The sequence below is a fragment of the Carassius gibelio genome, chromosome A3 (genome assembly GCF_023724105.1).
Source record: "Carassius gibelio isolate Cgi1373 ecotype wild population from Czech Republic chromosome A3, carGib1.2-hapl.c, whole genome shotgun sequence".
NCBI lineage: Eukaryota > Metazoa > Chordata > Actinopteri > Cypriniformes > Cyprinidae > Carassius > Carassius gibelio.
This window is the reverse complement of record NC_068373.1, coordinates 33,725,293-33,742,521: the sequence shown is the minus strand read 5'-3', so window position 1 is coordinate 33,742,521 and position 17,229 is coordinate 33,725,293. Positions and strand designations below refer to the sequence as shown.

The window sequence follows — 17,229 nt, the reverse complement described above, 5'->3', positions numbered from 1 at the left end:
ACTCAGACTCTGTATAACATCTGTATCATTGGTAGAGTCAAAATGGCCCACAGAACAACTGATCTGGAGAAAAATCCTGAGGCGTGTAAAGTCTTGTTACACGTCTAAGCAGAAGCCCAGAGTTTGTCCAGCGTGAAACCACACATAGACATTCACACATAGACCTTTATGATGAGCTCAAAAGTTCGTTTAACACACTTCAGCTGTTATGTCACACAACACACGCACACATTATCAGTGGTATAAAACAGCCACTCCCATCTCTTGTGTTGGAGAGTCATCTGACTGTGACTTTTCTGATCTTCTAATCTCATTGTTGCTCCTGAACTCCAAAAAAATACTGAAAACAGAATCTGACAGAAAGAGACAACAGTGTTCTCAGGTAAGTTTGGGCTTAAAGTAAAAGTCCATGTAATGCTTCCATCAGTGAATGTCACAGCCAGGTTTAATTGCATAGTTTTTTTTTTTTGTTTTTGTTTTTTAATAGGTTGTATCCTGCTCTTTTGACTGAATCAAGATGCTGCTGATCATTGAAGCTCTTCTTCTCATTTTAGCTGCTCTAGGACTGGTAAGCTTGTGTTCTAGTATGAATATTACAGACATGAATACTGATGATTGATCATTATGATTCCTGTTGCTGCAGGATCATAGAGAAACTGCTGCCGCAAGAGAGATTTACACATTGGATATGGCACGGAATTCTGTTGATGACCAATATTTCGGCTGCACAGCGAAAATGGCATACTTGGTGAAAACAAAATTTCTGCAGATGGAAATCAATAAATGTACAGAATTTAAAAACACTTGGCTTGATGGTGAATATAAAGCCAAGAATCCAGAGGATAATTTGAAACTGTTTCATTCAGTTGCCATTTTTGTGTACACTAGCAATAATTCTGTTGTATATCGAAATTTCAACAACGCTGTCCGTAGTGAGAAACAAAAGTACAAAGCTGGTACATTCTCATGGTATTCACTTTACTTTTTGTTAACAGACGCAACAAAGATTCTGAAGAAAACACAACCTAAATGCTATTTAACATATCGTGGTACTAGAGTTGAACTTGCTAAGAATGTTGTGAACAAACAGATTCGTTTCGGCTCATTTACATCTTCCTCTTTTGATCAAGCAGTAGCAAGTGGTTTCAGACCTAGATCTTGTTTTGAAATTATAACTTGTAAAGGTGTTTCTGTGATAAAATACTCTAAATATCCTGAACAGAAAGAGGTATTGATTCCTCCGTATGAGAAGTTTAAAGTCACTGCTGTCAAGACGAAAGGGCAGAAAGGAGCCTGGTGTGACACTGTGTTCACTCTGAAAAGCACTGGAACAGTAAGTTACCTGAACTGTGGTGCTGGTGTAAAACTAGTTAAAGACAGGGACAAACTTTAAATCTTTGTTCATCATGTTTCTTCAAAGAGAAAATATATTATAATATAGGATTATGCGATTAATTATGGAAAATAAAAACCTTCTCAAGCTTTTAAAGAAATCAGCAATGATGCTTTGAACTGTGATACAAGTCAGCAATCTTCTAGTGTTTCTGCTTTGTCTTGTTTTGATCAAGTTTAACATGTAAATTTAACATGTAACTCTGTAAGCTGTGTATGGGGAATCTGAGTAGACAAAAAACTGTATTCTATTTACATGAAGTAATTATATAAAAACATTCTCTAAAACACACTCTATTCTCTATGTAATTCTTGTAATAAAATCATAAAACTTTATTTTCATAAGGATCCTAAACAATGAAATAAGTTGAATGATAGTACGCCTCTTCAAACATATATTTGTCTTTTTCAACAAATTATCAAAATGTTTCTTGAGTGACAAAATGATCAACTTTAATATTAAGTATTAAATATAAGCTGTTTAATTTTCTGTTCATTTATATGAGGTTTGCAAATTCTGCAGCTTCAAGTAAATACAGTGTAAACTCAACAGTCACTCTTATCAACAGTTTATATATTAATATATATATATTATCAGGTCTGTGAGGCAGTTCGCTGAGTGTAGGTTCATCGTGGTGAAGCAATCCTGTTCAAACCTCAGACGGCAGAAAGCATTTTATTTTCTTTATTTCATAAAAGCACAACGTTTTATTGATATTGTGACTGCACACAAATACAACTAGTCCCTTTACAGTTTAGAATGGAGTATCACTCTTTCATTTATGAGCAAAAAATGACTGTGTATTTAGTTGTTTCCACTGTTATAAAAAATCTGCAAGTGATCGCGCCAGCTGCTTAATGTCCTGCAGAGCACACTTCAGCTTCAACTCTCCACACAAACACCCAGGTTAAATATTTAAACAAACATTTTGATATGCTTGAACTATTTTATATCTATTGATTTTATTTTAGGCAAGCGTTGATGATTTGAGAAGGCTAAATTGATCATACATATAGGCTATGATCAATCCACTGTCTGTTCAAACACACAAACCATGTAATTTTCAAATAAGCCTGACGGACTTTATTAGCTGGATAAGGTGCATTTTATTAGGGTTGTATCTAAACTCTGCAGTGATTTAGCCCTCCAGGAACTGAGTTTACACCTCTGGCCTAAATATATGTCTTTTTTTATCAGAATGAGTAATATGTTGTCAAATAAGCCTGTTTCACAAGTTTTGATTTTGAGAATCACATATATTTTAAACCACAAATAGTGGTTTTTCTATTAACTTTTGCTTTTGTTTAATAAAGAAAGGTGGATGCATGCTATAGCATCGTATAGCTTACAACTTTTGAACAAACATAGTTTTCTTTATATTTCCTTTGTTTAATTCATACTCTGTATCGCATCACAAATCAGAGGCATGTTCAAGTTAAAAACGGTGCGCAACGTTTTGCTATGGTTTCCGGGTTGAACGTCATGTTTCCTGGAAACAGCGTGCACCGGTGTGCAACAGGGTTTGAGATGCGTTTTCTCTGGTTTGGTGGGTGTGTCAGAATTGCAGTCCAATCAGCAGCAACATGTATATAAAGCACACAGTATTAAAGTGAACTCGCACAATGGCTTCAAAGAAAATAATCTACAGATGTGTTCATGGCAGCTCGGTATATGCAACAACTCAGGATATTTGAAGACATGTTTGTCGTAAGTTTTATTGTAAAAATAAAGGATATCAACATAATGATGTAGTTATTTATATTTTTAGCTTCATTGAAAGTGTATGACATTTGGTATATAAATAAACAATGGTAATTAAGTGATTTTCCTAAAAACGAGAAAGAAAATACAGGGTATTAAAACCGTATGAACTACAAATAAAGTCAGTATGTGAGGCTAAATAGATGGGTCCGAAATTCTTCACAAAGAACACAAAGAATGGCCCTTCTCAGCTGCCATAGTTGCTACTCTTGCGTCATCAGAACAGTATGTTCAACGCATCACCGTTTAAAAAACGTTGTGCTACGTTTTGTCGGGGCTGAACGCAGCCCTGGTCTATGAACTTCCATTAATTAACCACCAGAAGTCATCATCCACCACACAGACTCTCACATTATCCCTGGACTACATTTCCAATGCCCCATTGCACCAATCACAAGTTCACCTGATAACAATCACACCATGCACCTGAGACCAATCACACACAGACACACAATGCAATCATCAGACACGCGTTATAAGCATTGGACTTCCTCTCACACACTGCTGAGTGTTGTTCTGCATTTCTCACTCTTCCAGTGTTAGCTGCGAGACGGAACCAGTCTATTTTTCAAGTTTAGTCTAGTTTTCCCTCTACTGTTTTCCTGTGTTTCAATCTCTGCATTTGTTTTTTGATTACTCTGCCATCTTGCTGTATGGACTGTTTGTCCCTGCATGGACAGTTATCTGTGCATGGATTATCTTTTTCTGTCTAGCCCTCTGGATATTGTTAGCTGATCTGAGATCTTTGCGTGCCCTTGGATTATTTGTGTCTTGCCTATACCATATCTGTTTACTACTGTTTCTACCTTGTCCGTGTTTAGACCATGTCAATGAATAAAAGCTTGCATATGGATATGCATGTCTCAAATCTGTCACTGTGTTATATTAATAGACCCACAACTGCTGAAATTACAACTGCAACTACTAACACAGTTGTTTTTACATCTCTAGGCAGGAACTCAAACAGTTAGAAACCACACACAGACCTTCACACGTGGTGTATTATGATGAACTCAACTGTTCACTTCAGCTAAAAGATAATACTTCAGCAGATCACACTTCAGCTCAGAACACGCACACACATTATTAGCAAAATAAAAAGGTAATTTCAACAAAAGACAACTGTAAAATATCAAAGTTCAGTAAAAAAAGTTATTAAGCATTGATATCAGAAGTAAAGGGCTCTACTGGACAGTGGGTCAGTGTTGTAAGGTATTGTGTGTGTTGTACAGTATTGAAATGTCTAATTTTCAATGGAAAGTATATAAAGCCTGCTCAAAAAGTAATTAAATGTGGCAAGACAATGTCATGCACTGTATTTTAATAATACATACTTTAAAAAATACATACTCCACATGAGATGATACAGGAATTAACAGGGCAGAAGAGACGGAGGCTGGGGCTGGGAATAGTGCATTTTTTTTTTTAATTCCTTTTCCTTAATTCTGATAATGTATGATTATTTTCACAGAGTCAAATTTGCTTGACATGTAAAGGTTTTTTTTTTTTTTTTTTTTTTTTTTACCTTTGTTAGTCCAGTGTAAAACACATCACAAGTGTTGCACTAGATGAACTCAACAGTTTAGCTGACCTGAATGCAACAAGATTACACTTCAGCTGTCATATTTCAGAAAACATTCACACATTATTGGTAATATAGAAAGCATCTTCAGCTTCGACATCCATTTGTTTGAAGAGTGTTTGTTGTCTGGCTGAGAGTAAATTACTTTTCTGATGTTATCTCCGTTGCTCTTGAGCTCCTGGAAAATAGAAGACAGAAAACTCAGAAGCTGACAAAATAGTATTTTCAGGTAAGTTTGGGGGTAAAGTACAATTCATTTGGCAAATCTATTTACATGTTCTTACTGAAGTGATATACAAATTAAGTATTTGCTAAGCCCTGTGTCTCTGGTTTTCTTTCAGCATCTGCTCTTCACTAGATCTATTAGAGAATCTGAGGGATTTGACCGAATCAAGATACTGATCATAAGCTTGTGTTCTAGTATGAATATTACAGACATTAATACTGATGATTGATCATTATGATTGGTTTCTGTATAATGTGTCATGTTTTACTAAATGCAACATTTGGTTTACTTTACATTAGGTTTTGGCATGTATAGCTATTCTGCTTTTCTGTGCATAATTGGCTAGCCTATATTTTATGAATAAACTCTGTACCATATTTTGGATTTAGTCTTTAATGTCTTAGCCTCATTTGTGCATTTTCTATAGCATAACGGTTTTAAATGGTTAAATGAACTTGAGTCCAAGTTTAAAATAAAACTCTTCTGTTCTTCTGGGCTTACCTTAATTTATGAATAAACTGTATACCCAAATCTGCCTCATACCACTGTCTTAGTCCATTAAGCATTTTCTTTTTATGAGTAATATGCTTAAAGGGCAATTTACCAGGGTTACATTCATATTATGGGCTATTCTGCTTGTTTGTATGCTTTATTAATAAGGTGTGAGAATTTGGTCATCTGGTGTTTTATATTAAGAGTTTTAGATTGTCCCAAAATCGTGCCTTAATAAGCATGCAATGACTGTAATAATGTTCGTATGTCAGAGAAGGAAGGAGACCAGGGTCGGCGTTTCTGAGGCTCATGGGTTTCTTTATTAATCACAAAAATAAAACAAAGTCGCGCCACTTGCGCATTCACTTAATTTAAACCACTGCTGGGCAATTCACAGTCTTTCGTTTCCCGTTCCTGCTTGAGTCCTCAGCTCTCTCTGCTTCCCCACGACAATCACTACAATGAGAAGCAGGTTTCACTTGTCTCTCACTTAACACACTTACCACCGCTGATCTCTTCACTCTCTCTCCCGTCACAGACCTCGCTAAACCACGCCTCCCCTGCCACAACTATTTTGTCCAAGTTCAAAACAAAACTCTATGAACCACTACAATATGTAAAGTAAACAGAAGGAATCCAAATGATTTGCGAGAGAACGCAAACGTTTTGTGAGGGAGCGCAAATGTTTTATGAGGGAACGCAAATACCTTTGCAAGACAACGCAAAATTTCTTTGAGAGAATGCACGTTTTGCAAAGGAACGAAAAGTTTTGTGAGATAATGCAAAAAATCCAAAACAAACAAATAAAAAAAAAAAAATCTCCCAGTCCAATTTTTTCAATAACTCTTGATTTTTTTTCCACCACAATAACCCTTTAGGGGCTCCATATGACACAATATGATTGTACTGCAGGTAGATTTGAAACAGTTTGTTTAATCTATAACCCACATATTTTCTCTAAATTGCACAGTAAACCTACGATAAAGTATGTAATGACATATTTAATCAATGTTCAGGGCACACATTAATGAACACATACATCAAAGTTAAATTTCACAGTCATAAAAGGACAATAAATTATTCATAATTGTAAAGACAGAGGGTGAAGTGAAATTCTTACCTCTCAAACAGACTTTGTTTGCTATTTTTGGATTAGAGAAATGTATGTCCTTGAAATTTTCTCCTACTGTGCATCACTGTCATGTTTAACGAAGTACTACACTTTAGGGAACAGATATAAAATGAACGGAAAGGGCGAACATTTTCCTTTTTTAATGAAAACTGATGAAACTCCTCTCTAGACCAGATCAAGAAATGATGATGCAAACTAAACTGAGTCTCATTAATTTAATTTCAGCTCAGACTCTGTATTACATCTGTATCATTGATAGAGTCAGAATGGCCCAAAGAACAACTGATCTGGAGAAAAATCCTGAGGCGTGTAAAGTCTTGTTACACGTCTAAGCAGAAGCCCAGAGTTTGTCCAGTGTGAAACCACACATAGACATTCACACATAGACCTTTATGATGAGCTCAATAGTTCGTTTAACACTTCAGCTGTTATGTCACACAACACACACACACACACACACACATTATCAGTGGTATAAAACAGCCATTTTCCCATATTTTGTGTTGAAGATTCATCTTACTGCGAATTTTCTGATCTTCTAATCTCATTGTTGCTACTGAACTCCAGAAAATACTGAAAACAGAATCTGACAGAAAGAGAAAACAGTATTCTCAGGTAAGTTTGGGCTTAAAGTAAAAGTCAATGTAATGCTTCCATCAGTGAATGTCACAGTCAGGTTTAATTGCATAGTGTTTGTTTATAGGTTGTTTTCAGCATCTGCTCTTAACTAGATCTACTAGATCATCTGAGAGATTCGACTGAATCAAGATGCTGCTGATCATTGAAGCTCTTCTTCTCATTTTAGCTGCTCTAGGACAGGTAAGCTTGTGTTCTAGTATGAATATTACAGACATGAATACTGATGATTGATAATTATGATTCCTGTTGCTGTAGGATCATAGAGCACCTGCTGCCACAAGAAAGATTTACACATTGGATATGGCACCAAATTCTGTTGATGACCAACATAACGGCTGCAGAGCGAAAATGGGATATTTGGTGACAACAAAATTTCTGCGGAAGGAAATCAAAAAATCTACTGCATTTAAAAAGACTTGGCTTCGTGGTGAATATAAAGTCAAGGATCCAGAGGATAATTTGAAAGTGATTCATTCAGTAGCAATTTATGTGTACACTAGCAAAAATTTTGTTGTATATCGAAAGTTCAACAACGCTGTCCGTAGTGAGAAACAAAAGTACAAAGACGGTACATTCTCATGGTATTCACTTTACTTTTTGTTAACAGATGCAACACAGATTCTGAAGAAAACACAACCTAAATGCTATTTAACATATCGTGGTACTAGAGTTAAATTTGCTAAGGATGTTGTGAACAAAGAGATTCGTTTCGGCTCATTTACATCCTCCTCTTTTGATAAAGCAGTAGCAAGGCGTTTCAGACCTAGATCTTGTTTTGAAATTGAAACTTGTAAAGGTGTTAATGTGATAAAATACTCTAAGTATCCTAAACAGAAAGAGGTGTTGATTCCTCCGTATGAGAAGTTTAAAGTCACTGCTGTCAAGACGAAAGGGCAGAAAGGAGCCTGGTGTGACACTGTGTTCATTCTGGAAAGCACTGGAACAGTAAGTTACCTGAACTGTGTTGTTGATGTAAAACTAGTTAAAGACAGGGCCAAACTTTAAATCTTCGTCCACCATGTTTCTTCAAAGTAAAGATCTACTATTATATATGATTATTTGATTATTATTTGATTGAACTGTCATAAAACTTATAATCTAATGTTTCAACTTTGTCTTCTTTAGATAAACTCTGTAGGCTATGGGAAATCTGAGTAGGCAAAAAAAAACTCTATTCTATTTACATGAAGTAATTATATGAAAGCATCATCTAAAACACACTCTCTATGCAACTGACTATGCATTCTCTATGTAACTCTTGTAATAAATACATAAAACTTTATTTTTATAAGGATCCTAAACAATTAAATATGTTGAATGATAATGCGTCTCTTCAAACTTATATTTGTTTTTTTTGTTTTTTTTTTTGACAAAATGATATCAATAGTTTTATTTATTTATTTTACTGACTGTGAAAAAAAAAAAAATACCTGCTACAACTTTAAAGTTTGTGTTTGGTTAAAGCACCACCCACTGGTCAAAGTGTATACATGACTTCAGACATTTAAAGTGGTAGTTCTCCCCCCAAATTAATTTAATTAATATATATGAATGAATAATAGAAATATATTTTATATAACTCAGCGAATTGTCTCAAAGACCTGATGGATTTATATATATATATATATAATCAGGTCTTTGAGGGAGGCAATTCGCTGAGTTTACGTTCATAATTGTGAAGCAATCCTGTTCAAACCCCAGATAGAATTTGTTTTCTTTATTTTATAAAAGCACAACGTTTTGTTTAAATTCTGAATGCAGACAAATTTGAACTAGCCCCTTTACAGTTTAGAATGAAGTATTATTCTTACATTTACGAAAAAAATGACTGTGTATTTAGTTGTTTTCTTTTATAAATTTACTTTATACAAAAAAAAAAAAAAAACTTTTCCATTAGATACAAAACTAAACTATTTGACAAACATGATTATAAAAAAGTTGGGACACATTTCAAATTAGACAAAAAAGGAATGGAAAAATGTACACATTTGACAAAATGATCAACAAAATGATCAACCTTAATATTAAGTATTAAATATAAGCTGTTTAATTGTCTGTTCATTTATATGAGGTTTGCTAATTCTGCAGCTTCAAGTAAATAACATATCTAAACATGAAGCGGAGGCGTTTTCCCTGGGCCAAGGCTCATTTAAAATGGACTATGGCAAATTGGAAAACTGTTCTGTGGCCAGACGAATGTCACGAATCAAAATTTGAAGTTCTTTTTAGGAAACTCGAAGCCATGTCATCCGTACTAAAGAGGACAAGAACAAACATGTTGTTATTAGTACTCAGTTCAGAAGCCTGCATCTCTGATGGTGTGGGGTTGCATGAGTGCGTGTGTCATGGGCAGCTTACACATCTGGAAAGGCACCATCAATGCTAAAAGATATATCCAAGTTCTAGAACAACATATGCTCCACATCCAGACGTCGTCTCTTTCAGGGAAGACCTTGCATTTTCCAACATGACAATGCCAGACCACATACTGCATCAATTACAACATCATGGCTGCATAGAATAAGGAACCGGGTACTGAAATGGTCCAGATCTTTCACCCATAGAAAACATTTGGTGCATCATAAAGAGGAAGATTCGACAAAGAAGAACAAAGACAGTTGAGCAACAAGAAGCCTGTATTAGACAAGAATGGGACAACATTCCTATTCCTGAACTTGAGCAACTTTTCTCCTCAGTCCCCAGAAGTTTGCAGACTGTTATAAAAAGAAGAGGGGATGGCACACAGTGATAAACATGGCCGAGTCCCAACTTTTTTTAAGATGTGTTGTTGATGCCATGAAATTTAAAATCAACCTTTTTTCCCTTAAAATTATTATTTTTCTCAGTTTAAACATTTGATATGTAATCTATATTGTATTCTGAATAAAGTATTGAAACTTCCACATCATTGCATTCTGTTTTTATTCACAATTTGTACAGTGTCCTAACTTTTTTGGAATCTTGTTTGCTTTTTTTTTTTTTTTTGGGGGGGGGGGGGGGGGATGAGCTAGGGCCTATATTTGAGGCCCCGGTCAGGCTCTAATCCACCACATCCAACACGGTTTTGGTCTCATTTGTGAGCATGCTCTTTATATATGTATTTAAAGCCATTGATTGGATCACGGTGATTGCATGTTAATGCCAAGTGTAAATGCAGCCATTGTCAAACTCAGTTCCTGGAGAGCCGCAGCCCTAAGTTCCAACCCTGCTCAAACACACAAACCATGCAATTTTCAAATAAGCCTGACGGACTTTATTAGCTGGATAAGGTGCATCTTATTAGGGTTGCATCTAAACTCTGCAGTGAACTGAGTTTACACCTCTGGCCTAAAGATATGTCTTTCTTATCAGAATGAGAAGATTCACAAGTTTTAATTTTGCAATTTACATATATTTAAAACCACAAATACTTTTGCTTTTGTTTAATAAAGAAAGGTGGATTTGTGGTTGTATAGCCTACAACTTTTGAACAAACATAGTTTTCTTTATATTTCCCTTGTTTAATTCATACTAAGTGTCGCATCTGTAACTTTAATTGTCACAAATCTGGTCTATGAACTTCCATTAATTAACCACCAGACGTCATCATCCACCAGACAGACTCTCACATTATCCCTGGACTACATTTCCCATGCTCCATTGCACCAATAACAAATTCACCTGATAACAATCACACCATGCACCTGAAACAAATCACACACACACAGTGCAATCATCAGACACGCTTTATAAGCATTGGACTTCCTCTCCCAAACTGTCAAATATTGTTCTGCATTTCTCACTCTTCCAGTGTTTTTATATGTTTTTGGATTACAATGCTGTCTTGACGTTTGGACTTTGTTTGCCCATTAGCTATTTCTGTCTAGCCGTCTAGATATTGTTGGCTGATCTGAGACCCTTGCTTGACCTTGGATTATTTGTGTCTTACTCATACCATATCGGTTAACTACTGTTTCTACCCTATCTGTGTTTAGACCATGTAAAGGAATAAAAGATTGCATATGGATCTGCGCGTGTTACATCTCTGTCACCGTGTTACATTAATAGAGCCAAAACTGCTGAAGTTACAACTGCAACTACTAACAAGGTTGTTTTTACATCTCTAGGCAGGAACTCAAACAGTTAGAAACCACACACAGACCTTCACACGTGGTGTATTATGATGAGCTCAACAGTTCAGTTCAGCTAAAAGATAACACTTCAGCAGATCACACATGCAAACATTATTAGCAAAATAACAATTGTAATCAAAGTTCAGTAAAATACGTTGAGTAAATAAGAAGTAGTGAGATGTTAAGCGTTGATATCAAAATAACTCTGAAGCGTTGATATCAGCTCAACTGGTAGAGCATTGCGTTGTCAAGCACAAGGTTGGGGCTTTGATTCCCCGAGAACACATGATAGGTAAAAATTGATAGCCTGAATTCACTGTAAATCGCTTTGGATAAAAGCATCTGCCAAATGCATACATTTAATTTTTATTTTTTTAGTTTAAACCAGATCAAGAAATGATGATTCAAACTAAACTGAATCTCATTAATTTAATTTTATCATTCATAAAGTCATGATGGCCCAGAGAAAAACTAATCTGGAGTAAAAGCCACAGGCGTGTAAAGTCTGAAAGCGTGAAACTACACATAGACATTCACACATAGACCTTTATGATAAGCTCAACAGTTCGTTTAACACACTTTAGCTGTTATATCCCACAACACACGCACACATTTTCTGATCTTCTAATCTCATTGTTGCTCCTGAACTCCAGAAAAATACTGAAAACAGAATCTGACAGAAAGAGACAACAGTATTCTCAGGTAAGTTTGGGCTTAAAGTAAAAGTCAATGTAATGCTTCCATCAGTGAATCTCACAGTCAGGTTTAATTGCATAGTGTTTGTTTATAGGTTGTTTTCAGCAGCTGATCTTCACTAGATCTACTAGATCATCTGAGAGATTCGACTGAATCAAGATGCTGCTGATCATTGAAGCTCTTCTTCTCATTTTAGCTGCTCTCGGACAGGTAAGCTTGTGTTCTAGTATGAATATTACAGACATGAATACTGATGATTGATCATTATGAATCCTGTTGCTGTAGGATCACAGAGTTGCTGCCGCAAGAGAGATTTATACATTGGATATGGCACCAAATTCTGTTGATGACCAATATGACGGCTGCACAGAGAAAATGGCAAACTTAGTGAAAACTAAATTTCTGCAGATGGAAATGAGAAACTCTGATGAATTTAAATACACTTGGAATGATGGTGAATATAAAGCCAAGAATGCAGAGGATAATTTAAATCTGAGTCATTCAGTAGCAATTTATGTGTACACTAACAATAATTCTGTTGTATATCAAAAGTTCAACGATGCTGTCCGTAGTGAGAAACAAAAGTACAAAGACGGTACATTCTCATGGTATTCACTTTACTTTTTGTTAACAGATGCAACACAGATTCTGAAGAAAACACAACCTAAATGCTATTTAACATATCGTGGTACTAGAGTTAAATTTGCTAAGGATGTTGTGAACAAAGAGATTCGTTTCGGCTCATTTACATCCTCCTCTTTTGATAAAGCAGTAGCAAGGCGTTTCAGACCTAGATCTTGTTTTAAAATTAAGACTTGTAAAGGTGTTAATGTGATAAAATACTCTAAGTATCCTAAACAGAAAGAAGTGTTGATTCCTCCGAATGAGAAGTTTAAAGTCACTGCTGTCAAGACGAAAGGGCAGAAAGGAGCCTGGTGTGACACTGTGTTCACTCTGAAAAGCACTGGAACAGTAAGTTACCTGAACTGTGGTGCTGGTGTAAAACTAGTTAAAGACAGGGCCAAACTTTAAATCTACGCTGACCATGTTTCTTCAAAATTAAGATCTATTATCATACATGATTATGTGATTAATTCTGAAATAAAGCTTTTAAGGAATCTTAAATCAATCTTTTCAAGCTTTTAGGGCAGGGATAGGCAACTCCGTCCTGGAGGGCCACTATCCTGCAGAGTTTAGCTTCAGCCCTCATAAAAACTCACCTGCCTGTATCTATCTAGTAATCCCAAAAACACTGATTTCCTTGTTCAGGTGTGTTTCATTAGGGTTGGAGCTAAACTCTGCAGGATAGTTGGCCTCCAGGACCGGAGTGGCCTACCCTGTTTTAGGGAAATCAGCAATAATGCTTTGAACTTTCATAAAAGTCAGCAATCATCTAATGTGTCTGCTTTGTCTTCTTTGATCATGTTAATCATGTAACTCCGTAAGAAAGTAATTATATTAAAAAACATTCTCTAAAACACACACTATTCTCCAAGTAATTCTTGTTATAATAACATAAAACTTTGTCATATTTTCATAAGGATCCTAAAGAATGAAATATGTTGAATGATAATGTGTCTCTTCAAACTTATATTTGTCTTTTTCAGCAAATTATCAGTTTGTTGACTAACAAAATGATCAACTTTAAAATTAAGTATTAAATTTAAGTTGTTTAATTTTCTGTTGATTTATATGAGTTTTAAATACAGTGTGAAAAAATTGTAAAATTGTAAAAATGAAAATTCTGCAATATACAGTTATTTATGATTTTTTTATCTTCTGTTGAACACAAAAGATGATATTTCAAAGAATGTGGGTGACCAAACGGTTAGTGGTAGCCATTAACTTTCATAGTATGATAAATCATTTTCATTTTTTTTTTTTTTTTTTTTGTGAACTATCCCTTTAACTTAAACATGACATAAAGCAGGGGCGTCTTAGATGCGTTTACACTTGGCATTAACATGCGACCTGTTTCCGGATATTCTCCACATGATGTTAAGACAGAAAAATGAAAAGATGAAAAGATAGAAAAGTGTAAATGCATTCTGATTAGAATGTTTATCTGATCAACGTGTCTTGGTCCAGAGGTAGTCAAGGGCTGTGTTTACACTTGGCATTAACATGAGACCTGTATCCAGATGTTGATATCCAGACTATATTGAATAGACAAGTTTAAATGCATTTCTGATCGGAATATTATCCGATCAGCATGTCCTGGTCAGTGTAAACGCAGCCAAGGACATATTGTGATTTGATCTCAGTGTAATTTAAATGACCTATATCCAGCCATTGTTTCGGCATTTTCAGGTTGACAAAATCCAAAATGCCACCCCCTCTCTTGCGAACTGTCAGAAAAAAAAAGACGGAGAATGCCTGTGTGTGCTAGTGCTAGTGATTCCTACACTTATCTTGATTTGTACAGTAAAATGTCCTGTGACTGAAAATGCTTTTCAAAAGAAAACCCACCACTTCAGGTTGACTTTGCACCAGGCCATTTTCTAGAGGTTTATTTAAATATTGCATGGGAAAGACAGATCTAATTCTGTTATCCAGATAAAGAAGTCACCTGATGTTGCCAAGTGTAAACAAACCGTGTTCCCAGGGGCGGACTGCCATGCCATGCCATTATATATGAATTTATCAGTCTTTTGCATGCCAAATTAAATTTCTGCATATAAATATTACTCTAAATAGAAGCAGAAAATCGTGCTATAAGCACTTTCATCAGATCGGGTTAGCCTACAACAATTAAGTTGCTGCCTATTTTTCAAACAGGAATGCAACGAGTTTTTGAAATGGGTAAAAAAAGGCTAATAAATAATTCACAAATAATAGAAATTGCATTGCTAGAAATCCTTTACGTGTTAAGGTATTCAGAACAGAAAAACAGCCTATATATTCCATTATAATTTGTTTTTTTATTTTTTAATTGTATGGAACTATCTAATAAAATGCAAATTATAATCAGATCTGTTTTAGACTTTTCCTTATTTTTTTATATATATATTTTAGATATCCATCAATTAATGTGATGAAAAAATGACTCGCCTAATTGGCCTTTAAAGATAAATGCAAGGATTACATAATCAAAGTAGAGTTTCTTTTTTCAATTTGAATTATTTAGTTTTAAAGTAGGCTAGCAATTTAAAGCTTACCATACACACACACACACACACACATACAGTATATAGACAAAATCGAGTGTTCATCATTGTGAAGGGATCCCGTTCAAACCCCAAACGGCAGAGAGTATTTGTTTTCTTTATTTTATAAAAGCACAACTTTTTTTGACATTGTGAGTGCACACAAATGACTTTGTATTTAGTTTTCACTGATAGAAAAGCTGCAAGTGATTGCGTCGGCGGCTCCATGTTCTGCAGAGCACACTTCAGCTTCAACTCTCCACACAAACATCTAGGTAAAAAAATTTAAACAAACATTTTGATATGCTTGAACTGTTTTATATCTATAGGTTTTATTTTAGGCAAGTTGTGATGATTTGAGAAGGCTAAATTGATTAAAACTTATAGGTCATGATCAATTCACTGTCTGCTGCTGGACTTAAAAAAAATATGTATATTTTTTATAAATTATTATAGAAAAAAATATTTTTATGTTTAACAAACAAAGTGCTTCAAACATTTTTCTAAATTTACTTTATAAAACAAATTTACTTTTCCATTAGATACAAAACTGAACTATTTTAATAGATGAAACAGTAGTATAAACTTTTTGGGGGGAAATTGGAAAAAGTCGGACTAGGGTCTGTATTTGAGGCCCCTGCAAGGCTCTAATCCACCACATCCAACACTGTTTTGATCTCATCTGTGAGCATGCTCATGATATATGTATTTATAGCCATTGATCACGGTGATTGCATGTTAATGCCAAGTGTAAACGCAGCCACTGTCAAACTCCATTCTTGGCTCTTCAGAGTTAAGTTCCAACTCTGCTCCAACACACAAACCATGTAGTTTTCAAATAAGCCTGGTGGACTTGATTAGCTGGATAAGGTGCATTTAATTAGGGTTGTATCTAAACTCTGCAGTGTTGTGGCCCTCCAGGAACTGAATTTACACCCCTAGCATAAGGAAATGTATTGCTTATCAGAATGAGTAATATATTGTCAAATAAGAAAGTTTCACAAGTTTTGATTTTTTAAATCACGTATATTTAAGACCACAAATACTTATGCTTTTGTGCAATAAAGAAAGGTGGATTCATGGTCGTACAGCCTACGACTTTTGAACATAGTTTTCTTTATATTTCAGTTGTTTAATTTAGAATCTGTATTGCATCTCTAACTTTAATTGTCACGAAACCAGTTCTATGAACTTACATTAATTCACCACCAAAAGACATTGTCCCCCACACAGACTCTCACACTATCCCATGCGCCATTGCACCAATCACAAGTTCACCTGATAATAATTACACAGAACAGCCAGTGCTTTAAGTGGGCCGATACGCACAAGTACTCAGTACCTCCACTTCCAAATATAGCTCTTGAGTGTACCACCACCTCTCCGTGCGCCCAGAACGTGCTTTTAGCGTACCAGTACGCTCATTTGGACATCTGTTTTAATAGAGGTTTTAATCCTTTGCCTGCGCTGACGCTTTTCAGAGCACCCTTCACATTGCAAGCTTCCTAATTTGTCCCACCGAGAGCAGAGACTAAAATACCCATACATCCTTGAGTTTTACAAGTGAAAAGCGCATGCGTCACTATTGCCGCTGTCAGTAACAACAAGTAACGTGGCCGGAGAGGGTTTGTGAAATGCACACACTCAGCTCGAAAAAAATGCAAATACAGTGAACAACACTTAATATGCTCTCCTGGCTTCAGATTCTTTGAGTACTAAAAGAACACGGTCAGAATCAGATGACTTGCTGGCTGACATCCCACCAAGCCATAATGATATCGCTGCAGGTCAGACGCAAGCAGGGCCGTCGCTAGTGGGGTGAAAGGTGGTGACGATTACAGGGGCCCACGACTGAGGGGGGGCCCCCAACGATCTCAACCGTCTGGCTGAGGCTAGCCTAAAAAGATGCTCAGGACAGTTGACGGGCCATTGCTGCGCATCGTCATGAAAGCTTATCTTTTTCACGTGTTTATAAGCCTTACCGTTTGTCGATTTAAACATTAAAGCATCCAAACACAAGACACGGAAAAGTTAAACAGAGTAACGTTAG

The 17,229-nt window shown here is 35.7% G+C and overlaps 2 protein-coding genes across 3 annotated transcripts; both read left to right on the top strand.

Annotated features, from left to right (window-relative positions):
* The first annotated feature begins 495 nt into the window (after positions 1 to 495).
* Positions 496 to 1,471, top strand: LOC127956649 (NAD(P)(+)--arginine ADP-ribosyltransferase 2). The gene is made up of 2 exons (XM_052554738.1): positions 496 to 568; positions 644 to 1,471. The coding sequence occupies exons 1-2, from the start codon at positions 518 to 520 to the stop codon at positions 1,391 to 1,393; spliced, it is 801 nt and encodes a 266-aa protein (XP_052410698.1). The 5' UTR covers positions 496 to 517; the 3' UTR covers positions 1,394 to 1,471.
* Positions 1,472 to 7,007: 5,536 nt separating this feature from the next.
* LOC127956637 (NAD(P)(+)--arginine ADP-ribosyltransferase 2-like) lies at positions 7,008 to 13,066 on the top strand. 2 transcript variants are annotated; one of them, XM_052554724.1, is made up of 4 exons: positions 7,008 to 7,201; positions 7,290 to 7,405; positions 7,481 to 8,021; positions 12,857 to 13,066. In XM_052554724.1, the coding sequence occupies exons 2-4, from the start codon at positions 7,355 to 7,357 to the stop codon at positions 13,063 to 13,065; spliced, it is 801 nt and encodes a 266-aa protein (XP_052410684.1). In that variant the 5' UTR covers positions 7,008 to 7,201; positions 7,290 to 7,354; the 3' UTR covers position 13,066. The 2 variants fall into 2 exon arrangements, with proteins under 2 accessions (XP_052410684.1, XP_052410677.1); XM_052554717.1 differs by lacking the exon at positions 12,857 to 13,066 and having other exon boundaries at positions 7,011 to 7,201; positions 7,481 to 10,121.
* Positions 13,067 to 17,229: the final 4,163 nt, after the last annotated feature.